At 39.5% G+C, this 10529-nt stretch overlaps 1 protein-coding gene across 1 annotated transcript; it reads right to left on the minus strand.

The window, feature by feature from the left end:
* Positions 1 to 7915: 7915 nt before the first annotated feature.
* On the minus strand, positions 7916 to 10299 carry LOC126613754 (ubiquitin-conjugating enzyme E2 1-like). Its single transcript, XM_050281338.1, has 6 exons — positions 10063 to 10299; positions 9901 to 9985; positions 9704 to 9796; positions 8412 to 8500; positions 8230 to 8315; positions 7916 to 8128 (listed from the first exon to the last, which is right to left on the minus strand). The coding sequence occupies exons 1-6, from the start codon at positions 10126 to 10128 to the stop codon at positions 8083 to 8085; spliced, it is 465 nt and encodes a 154-aa protein (XP_050137295.1). The 5' UTR covers positions 10129 to 10299; the 3' UTR covers positions 7916 to 8082.
* Positions 10300 to 10529: the final 230 nt, after the last annotated feature.

Consider the following 10529-nt stretch of genomic DNA (forward strand, 5'->3'; position numbering starts at 1 on the left):
GCTTGGCGGGATCCAAATACTAGTAACTTCCAAGGTCCCCGGGATATTGATTATCTCATCTTGAGATTCTTGATGCTCCGCCAAGAAGTCTGCAATTGCTTGGCCTTTGACTGCCCTTTAGGGTACATACTGAAAGCTGAATTCTGATAATGCTAGAATCCACTTCCCAATCCTTTCCGTTAACATTGGTTTTGACAACATATACTTTATCACATATGTATTGGCAATGATGTGCACGTGACAAGGTAACATGTAATGCCTCAGCTTACTGGCAGTGAAATATAGAGCTAGGCACAATCTTTCCACCGAGGAGTATCTTATTTCTACCTCGGTCAAAATTCTATTGAGGTAGTACACCGCCTGCTCTTTCCTGCCTTCATTGTTTTGAGCCAGCAAACTTCCGATTGATCTTTCTGAAGCTGAGATATATAGCTTTAAGGGCTTTCCTCTTTGAGGTGGTACCAACACTGGTGGAGAAGTCAAGTAGGCTTTGATGCTGTCAAAAGCCCTTTGGTATGGTGGTCCCCACTCGAAATCTTCTTTATCCTTCAGTCTCAGCAAATGAGTCAGTGGTTGGATCTTGCCCGCTAAATTGGCAATGAATCTCCTTAAGAAATTAATTTTGCCAAGCAGCCTCTGAAGTTGTACTTTATTGATGGGTGAATGCGACTCCATTATTGCCCGATATTTGTTTTTGTCCACTTCTACTCCTCTTTGATGAACCAGGAACCCCAAGAAGTTGCCCGCTCTTACTCCAAATGCGCACTTCTTTGGATTTATCTTCAGCTTATGGATCCTCATCCTTGTTAAAGCTTGCCTGAGGTCTGTCAAATGCTGCTTTTCTGTTTTGGATTTTACCACGATGTCATCGATGTACACCTCCATGTTTTGACCAATTAAATCATGAAAAATGGCATTCATTGCCCTTTGGTAGGTTACACCAGCATTCTTGAGCTCGAATGGCATGACTAGATATTCATATGCCCCCACATGATCGGGACATCTAAAAACTGTTTTATGTATATCTTCCTGGGCCATCTTTATCTGATTATATCCGGCATTCCCATCCATAAAAGATAAGACTTTATGTTTTTCTACCGCATCTATGGACGGGTCAGCCATGGGCATGGGATATTCATCTTTTGGTGTGGCGCCATTGATATTTCTGTAATCAACACAACATCGTACTGCTTTTGTTATGGCTTTTAAAACGGGCACAATGTTGGCTAACCACTCTACATATTTGGCTAGTCTAATAAATCCAGCTTTTACTAGCCTTTTAATTTCTTCTTTGACCTTTTCTTCTATCTTCTTTGACATCTTTCGTGGTGCTTGCTTTACATGTTTATACCCCTCCTTGATGGGCATTATGTGTTCCACCAAGGTTGAATCTAAACCTGGCATCTCAGTATAATGCCAAGCAAAACAATCTTTAAATTCTTGTAAAAGACAGATAATATTTGCCCGATCATTAGTCTCTAACAAGCCACTGATTTGTATAGGTCTTGGATCTTCATCTGTCCCCAAATCAATGACTTCCAAAGGATCCTGAACCTCTGGTGGTGGTTTGTCCGATTATGCGCACAAAAATTCAACTAACTCCGGGCTTTCGGGCAAGTCATTTGGCCCATCCAAGTCATATGTACACTCGACCATTTGTATGGCCATATCCAACTCTTCTTCGTAAAGCTCTTCTCTGCTTTTATCCTGATTGGTCGGAGTTTCTAGCTGCCATTTCTGCTCTTCTTTGTCTAAGAGCTCTCTTTCTTACTTTCTTCCTTTCCCATACACCAACAGTCTTTTGATCAGGGACCTGACTGCCATTACCTGATCCTTCTTCTTTTGTTCTATCATTGATGGTGTAGGGGTGTTGGGATGATACAAGGTCTATCCCACTCCTCTCTAGTAAGGAGCATTCCTTGTTCTAAAAGCTTTTGGGCCGTCACCTTGGTAGGGCGGCCGTTCTCATCTGCTCATGAACATTTCAGAATTCCTACGTTAGGATTGTAGAAACTCGCTTCCGCAACATTGGCTGTGGGGAGAAATGGCCGTGATTCGGCCTCCACCATCTCCCAAAAGCCTAGTCTCTCTTTTCCTGCCTCATGATAAACTACCACTTGTTGATGTAGAGTATAGGGTATGGCGAGACTTTGGTGGATCCAATCCCTCCCAAGTAAGGCTCCATAGGTAGAAGTGCAATCTACCATAAAGAATGCCAACATGATTTGTTTGGACCCCAGATCCACTTCTAAGGGCAATATCCTATGAGTTTTGGTGATAGCGCTCGAGAAGCTTGAAACCGTGAGGTCCGTGGGAATAAGATCTTATGTGCCTCTCCCCATCCTTTTCATTTACTTGGCTGGCAGTACATTAACAGCCGCTCCTCCATCAATTAAAATCCTTTTAAAATGCACCCCTTCCAAATGAGCTGCAACATATATTGGCTTAAGATGGTTGGCTAGCAATATGTTTGGACAGTTGAACACCATTTTATCCGTATAGATTCTCAACTGACCATCTTTGGATGCTTCGGAAGATTCAGTTTTTCCCGATTCTCTTTCTTCAGCTATCTCAACACTGACATGGGCCATCATTGGCTTCGTCGTCACATAGTCTCCTTCCATAGTGGCAGGTTGATTAGGTTCGGCACCAAACATGGAAGATAATACATACGCCATGTTGATATGAAAATTGCTAGGCTCTGGTAGCTCTTCTTTCTTGCTCCCGATCTGTTCAATGAACTCATCTAACCAGGCCATCGCATCTTCTAGAAGCAGTGGTTCTGGTGCCCCCTCTTGTTGATTTATGCTCGAATATGGTGTTTGCTTTGGAACTTCACCGAAATGATCTGCTAATGATAGAGAATGTGGTTTTCTTTCAGGCAAAACCGTTCTAAAGCAAATAGGCTCCGTCTTCCATCCGGGAGTTGGCATCATGATCATATCTTCTTGAGCTCTCCTTAAGATCCTATATTTCCCAAGGTGTAGGCTTTGTAGTACATGGTTTCCCTCACCTTCTGTTTTACTATTAGCCTTCTCCACCTCTTTTTTACTCTTTCAGCGGAACTGACTACTCCCCCCAGATGACGTTTTTTGAACTTTTTTATTCTTGGATGCTTCAGACGTCGCAGGGGTTTTTAAAGAATTCATGTAGGCTTTGTGTTGCCTTTAGACCCTTCTAACCATGGAGGCTCCCATTTGTTTAACAGGCTGTCCATTTTTCCCAACCACGTACCATTTTCGCCCGAGGCGGGCATGGTTATCTTTCTTGACAGGATTTATTATCCCATCATTTCTCCTGACTTCTTTTCCCATATGGCCATGTTGAAGATGTTCTACACCCCTCTCATTTGGCTTTTTAGCATCCTTGTCTTCTGCCTCCTTAGAAGCTTCATGATTACGAAATATCTCTGATAAAGCTCTGGGTTGGGAATCGCCTCCTAACCGCTGGAAAACACTTCGAGAAGAATCTCTTCCTACAATTCGTCTAGCTCTCTCGCGAGCCTCTTTTCTTTCTTCTTCCTCCTTCCTCCTGATTAGCTCATGATCCATGAGGACTCCTGCTGGTGGTATTTCAAGCTCACACTCGCATTGGCATTTACTGCAAAGAACCATCCCTTTGATTATAGCTGCTTTTGGATGTTCGGCCAATCTGATCACTCATTTTATGGATTTGTCGGCCAGTCTTCCTTCTTCTATTTCCCTTGTGACCTTTTCTTTCCCCTTCTTGGCCCATGCCATACTGATCATATTTACTGGGGCTTCTAAGAAGGGATCTGTATGTTTGTCCGCCACTGCTTCTTCTGGCTGGTTGGTTTTAAGTCTCTCTCTTTCCCTACTATCTTTTTCCCCAAGCTGGGGTAAAGATACAGGAATAGTTGGTCTTAGAACCAGGTCTATTTTCCTTCTGAAGCATGTGGAAGCGCTCTCCAGTCTTTGCAACATTTGCAACAAGGTAGTTTGCACGTCTTCATCAAAATGTTCTAGAGCAACCGCTCTTTTTAAATCTTCAGGTTTTCTTGACATATCTCTTTGGTAAGTAAGATCTGATTAAAGAAATCCCACCGGGCGTGCCAAAACTATGTTCGTGGCTAGAATTTCCGTTGGGGATGTTTCCTAGCCGACGAGCACACAGCTCCCCGAAAGGTTGGTGTCGGCTGATGCTTTCTGTCAGGCTTCTGCTTACTGGCTGGCTTATCGGGCAAATCTTGTGGGGCAAGGCTGAAAGAGAAGGACAGGGTTAACTTTGAAAGGTGCCTTTGTAGGGCCTTAGGTGTAGGCCTTGAGGCTCATAATCAAGATTAACTTTTAGGTGTTCAGGGGTGCCACTACCATCTTTAGCATGGCAGATGTAAAACAGATGTTGAGTTTTAATTGTATATATACCCAAGAGGCTGTTTTAGTTATGAAATGTGCCTTTGTGGGGCCTTAGGTGTAGACCTTGAGGCTTCCCATCAATAACTAACCCAGTACTCGAACATATAATATCTATTTCATTGGTTGCAAAAGTGTTATGACTATTATACTTCTAATTACCCGAGCTCGAAAAGCAGAATGCATCCAGATAGGTGCATTTGTTGGGCCTTAGGTATAGGCCTTGAGGCTTCCCATCAGAATTACTTCTATACTCAAGCGTTCTACGATAATCATAATATAAGAGAAATAAAACTTAGGAAATCGGTCGATTACTTGCACCCCAAGTAACTTCAGACTTCTTATTATCAAAGACTGTCGTGGATGGGTTAAGTCCACATAAGGTTCTTTTTTATGCCTTGAGACCAAGGACTTTTGAATGATCAATCTTACATGCCCGAGGGTTTAGAACTTAGATCTAATTTAAGTTGTGACTACATATTCTAATCGGATTTCAAGCACTGAGGAGTCTTTTAATCATCAACTTGCTGGAACCAACTTGGATACAAATGGAAGTATACAACATATTACTAGACTTATGAATGAAAAGACAAAAAAAAAAAAAAACAAAGAGGGTCGACAAGGTTTCACCTTCTCGGGCAAGACTGGATGTCTTGCAACTTCCTATCTTTTGTGATTTATGGAGGGGCTTGAGAGCTTTAGAAAGAGGGATAGGGAGATGAGTTTACAGAAGGAAATCGATACTACAGCAAGATTTATGCAAGGTAGCAGAGCTTTTACAAAGGTTTTGGGTGAAGGTTGATCCCGAAAGGGATGAAGACTTGGGCTGACTACAACTTTGTTGAAAGCAAATCTGGCTTGAGCAGAGTTTGTGCTTGTATTTGTTTGTTTGTTTGAGTGTCCCTATCTCTGATTTCTCTTTCTTCTTTTATAAACAATTTGGCTTGGTCTCCTGTAGCTTTAATCTTGCCTAAATGCAGCTTGAAGGGCAATGACTCATCAGCTTTTTACTTGTACTGCCACTGTAAAGTGCTTTTGGGCTGATTAGCTGGCTGGTCTACACCACTTGGTCTCTAGGTAGATGAACAAGTGGTGCAAATGGTCTGCACCTAGTCGGAAAAAAGCCCTTTCTTCTAGTCTTCTTGTTGGGCTAACTCCCTTTTGAGCCCAAAGTTCAAGTTTTAACCCAAACAACGGGGCTTTGGTTGGAGTGGTTAGGGAGAGAAGGGGGAGGAGGACGATGTCGACTTTGCCGTGGGAAGTCAGGTCTAAGACGTGGCTCTTCGATTTGAGAGCTTGGGGGTTTGAAAATCACCAAGCAGAGACTTGGGCTTTGTTCCATGAGGAACATTGGGTCATGTTGGTGGTCTGACATCGATGGGGAACGGCAGTGGAGCCGCCATCTGAGTCATCTGGTTGCGTCGGATCGTCAAAGAAGAAGATGAAAAGTGGCTGCAGCCACTAAGTTTGAGGCTGGAGATTTTTAGAGAGAGAAATGAGTGAGAGAGAGATAAGTGGGGTCATTTGGTTTAATTTATTTATTTTTAATTGATTTGTAAAATTGAATTGTTTTTATTTTCCAAGTCGTAAAAATATATGGACTTTGTATTTTCCACATCATCACTTAACGATCAAATTAATGGTTTGACTAACGGATATATGAGATTGTAATTAAATGATAAGTCAATGTATGTGACTGAAATGTTTTAAATATACTGTATAAAGTTGCAATTACACTCAAACATGAGGAGATAAAATGTAATTTACCCATAAATAAATAAAGGTTTCCTTCTTACGCATCCAACACAAATATTACATAAGATAATCCTTACCCAAGTAATAAGGAGGCCCGCATAAAAAGTCCCAAAAGTGACCAAAAACACTACAAAAACTACTGGTATGGTCACCCGTTGCCCCTGCCCCCCCCCCCCCCGGGGAGTGCTAGTGGAGATGGTCAGCCGCCAGAAATGCCAAAAAATCCACTAGAAGAAGCAGAACTCTAGCCCATTCTTTGTCTCACCTCCTGTCGAATGGAACCAAACACAGATCTAGAAACCAAACATGGATCCAGAGAAGCCTCCCAAACACATATCCAGCTACCAAACACGGATCCAGAGAAGCCTCCCGCATCCTAGTTTCTCAGGTGCAAAAACTAAAAAAAGAAGGGAAGGAAGGGAGGGGGGAAGGGGGAGGAAAAGGAAAGGAGAAAAAGGGCTTAAAAATTGATTGCCACTGGCCTTAAGCAATAAAATGATACTACTTCTGACTAATGTTTATACTCCTTTGCTAATGGTCTCTTGCAGCAGTATATGGCAAATGCCCATTAGTTATTGGTAACCACGGTTACCCGTCCATTTAAGTTTCACAGTTACTGTTATGGGTAACCGTTTAAATAAATAAACAATTATAGGTATAACCGTTTACCCGCGAAATTTAAATGGGCGGTTATGGGTATTAACCGCGGTTATAAACGGATAACCATTTACCCATTTATTTTATATATGTAAAATTAACACAAATCATGTTCCCTATCGAACAAAAGTTAGATCAATGCTATTGACTATAGTGCATGATTTATATAGCTAATATAATATAATTTTCCTTAGCCACTTTAAATTTCATGGTCCATTATATATATTATATTAATATTTTACATTTCGAGTTAAATAACTCAAGAATATTGTCTTTTAACAGTTTTTGTAACCCAAGAATACTTAACAAATTTTATATTACATTCATTGCTAACAATTAAAAATAGGAAACTTTAACGAAAAGCACCCGGTATTGTTCACTTTAACGAAAAACCACATTTTTACACTAAAAAGTCAATCCTTGTACTATTCACTTTACTCTTTATTTTGTCCTTATCATTAAAACTTAAAGTTTTCAAACCTTTTTCATTAGTTTTCCTTTAAAAATATTGTCTGTAAACTATTATTTCAATTATTAAAATGGCATAAGGACTTAAAAAATTAAAACGCGGAAATATATGATAAATGTACCTATAACAGTGTTTTATTGTTAGAAAAAAAAATTATGACAAATTTTTCTTTTTTAATTTTCAATTTGTTAAAAAAACAAGTAGACAGGTGAAAATGGAGTAAATGGTAAAAAGAAAAGGATAAACGGCTTTAAAAATAATAAATGGATAAACAAGTAGTAAATAGTTACGGTTAAATAGGTACACGGTTATGGATATGGTTAACCATTTATCAACGATTATGGATATGGGAATAACCGTTTAGACAATTACCTAACGGGTAAACGGTTATGCGAGTATGAGAATAAACGGTTATGGATAAATAACCACGATTACCCGTCCGCCATAACCGTTGTCCATCCCTATTGACCCTACTGTTGGAGATATGCGATGAGCATGATATACTATTAACCCTACTGTTGGAGATATGCGATGAGCATGATATACTATTAACCCTACTGTTGGAGATATGCGATGAGCATCCCATCGCATATCTCCAACAGTAGGGTCAATAGGTTGCATTACAATCACTTTGGAACTCTTCGAGATCCGACAAGTGAAATTTAAACATGACTTTATGTGTTATATTGACGTCAACTTTAAATAGTGTATATATGATTACATTCAACCATAAGAGCGAGATACACGAGCTGCGGATAGGCATAAAGCAAAAACAAAGCCTTCTCCAAAAGTGTTAAAAAAGTAGACACGAATAATAATTTCAAAGTGCTACTGCAAAGACTCAATGGAATGACGAGCACAACGGCGTACCCTCCTACAAATTATGAAGAAGAAGAGTCAGTTCGAATAGGCACAAGTAGAAATAAATTAATTCCGGATAAAAAAAGAAAAACGAAAAATCAAAAGTTTACTAACTTGTTGTAAGCTTGTATATCATGCTGATACATGTGAGCAGCATCAGGGTTTGCTGGACTTGCAGCGTTTGGATCAGTGAGAAGTGACTGCAACAATTTGTTCATTAGTAAATTAACCAACATGATCGCCATGTAAAATGAATGTACGAGAGAAGGAAATGAGTAGTCCGATTTGAAAATTACTTGAACAGACGTCAAAATCGTAGATACATTGTGGCATGGTGACCATGCATCCTGAATTATATCCATGCACAGTGAACCATCACGATAAACTGCACAAACAACATAAGTAACGAGTCAGAATTCTTTTGCTCGGATAAAAATGCAGAAATGTAGAAATGTAGACTTGTAAATCAATAAACCGGAAGCAGAGTAGAATTGAGGGGTCAAGGAACAAATAAACAAAAACACAATATGTTTATTAATACATGAACCAATATAATGAGAAGAAATATAAACCGTAAGCTGTTGAATTTGAACAAAGATAAAAGCTTATGGCTTTTGTTCTTGGATTTTTTTTATTCTTTTGCAATCAGACACTGTCCTTTGTAGTAGTGCTCATCTATACTATAATTTTCATAATCCCTCTTTGTCGGTGTATTGAAACTGATATATATTTAAGAACAAAAGATATTAACCACTATTACCGTGCTGCTTGTTACATTGACAAGGAAGATACATATAAAAAACATTACTGGTATGAACATGAAAACAAGAATCGGGCAATTGTCAAATCTCATCATCATCATGCCATACCCTTGAAAGTTAATTAGCAGAACAGCATGTTTTCTATATATCTAATCTAAATCTAAATTGTTAATAGTGGTCTATGTTTCCTTTTAACAATGGACCTTAACATCGTCTCCAATGACTTCATATGATATCAAGGGAGAAATAGAAACAGTAGTTTTAACTCTTTAGTCTATTGAAGATGAATTGCCCTCGGATACCATGAGTTTGCATTATTTGTAAGTAAGTTAGCAGCGGTGCAAAAAGAATATGCATATAGCCTCTTCAATGGCCTGTAAAACTCCAAACCAGGGACTTGAAATGCTATACAACAGAACAGAGCATTTCTCAGCAGCGCTGTTTGCTCGATATTGTTTGTTGGTTCAGACAATTTCATTGTTGTTTTTAAAGTGAAATTATAGAAGTTCACAACCTTCAGACACTCGATCCATCTATACAGGTAAAGACTAGAATGCATAATCCCAGCAACAAGTAACGTTGATCTCTAATCACTTGATAAACGCTACCTAAGGTTATCATAACTTATCTGAGATGAAATGTTCATCGTGTGGTCGTTTAACACGGTATCATAACTTCGGTTACAACTTACGAGAGTCCCTGAGTTGAAACCTTCAATTATTTGTTAATTGCAAGATTACAAGCTTAAGCTTTTGAGTTCAGTTGTTGCTAACATTTCCTATATAAAGAAAGCAAAGTAGAACAGATATGATTTTGATCAAACTAACCATTTGGATGGAAAATTTCGGAGGTGAAACGAACCCGAGGCGGCTTTTCGGGATAACGTTCACTAAATGTCAACCTCAAGCTAAAAACACCACCTGAGTTTTTCCAAATTTAACATCAAAACAGTCAAATTCCAAAACCAAATCAACAAACAAAGAAAACACAGATCAAAAAAAACAGAAACAGATCTGCCCACAACCTTCCCATGGGGTCTCATCAGGCCCGAATATGGTGGCGCTCCACACCATCAGATTGTCATCAGACAGAGGGCTGGCGCTGCAACCCTGCAAAAACCCAGATGCAGTTCAGCATATCTGATCGGATTTGATCGGAATTTGAGGTAAACTTGATCGGAATTTACCTCGGGGGGCTCGTTGATGATGCTTCTGAGATCGGACATGAGCCGGAGCTGCGCCGACGACGCCATCTCAGATGCAAATCACGGAGCTTTGCGTCCTTGCGGACCAGAAGCTCGGTAGGTCGCAGAATATATAGTAAAGCAAAAGAGGCACAGATTTTGGATGCCTTTTATTTTTTATTTTTTTTTGCTGATATTTTTTCGAAATTAATAAAGAAAGAAAAGGTAGGAATGGAAACTGGCCCTCTGTATCTATATGTCTTTGTGCGGAATGTGTTTGTATCTCTCTAAATATCTGGCTGTAAATTCTTCTGTTTTCTTTTAATTTGTTTGCTGGCTCTCATGAAATTTGAATACCAACTTTGTCTATGGCGCTTGTAACTTTTTTAATAGGAAAGAAAATCGCACACTGCACACTTTTTCTCTCTTTGGACACTTATAAATTATCATGGAATTTTTTGCAATTCGAT

Source organism: Malus sylvestris, chromosome 2 (genome assembly GCF_916048215.2).
Source record: "Malus sylvestris chromosome 2, drMalSylv7.2, whole genome shotgun sequence".
Taxonomy (NCBI): domain Eukaryota; kingdom Viridiplantae; phylum Streptophyta; class Magnoliopsida; order Rosales; family Rosaceae; genus Malus; species Malus sylvestris.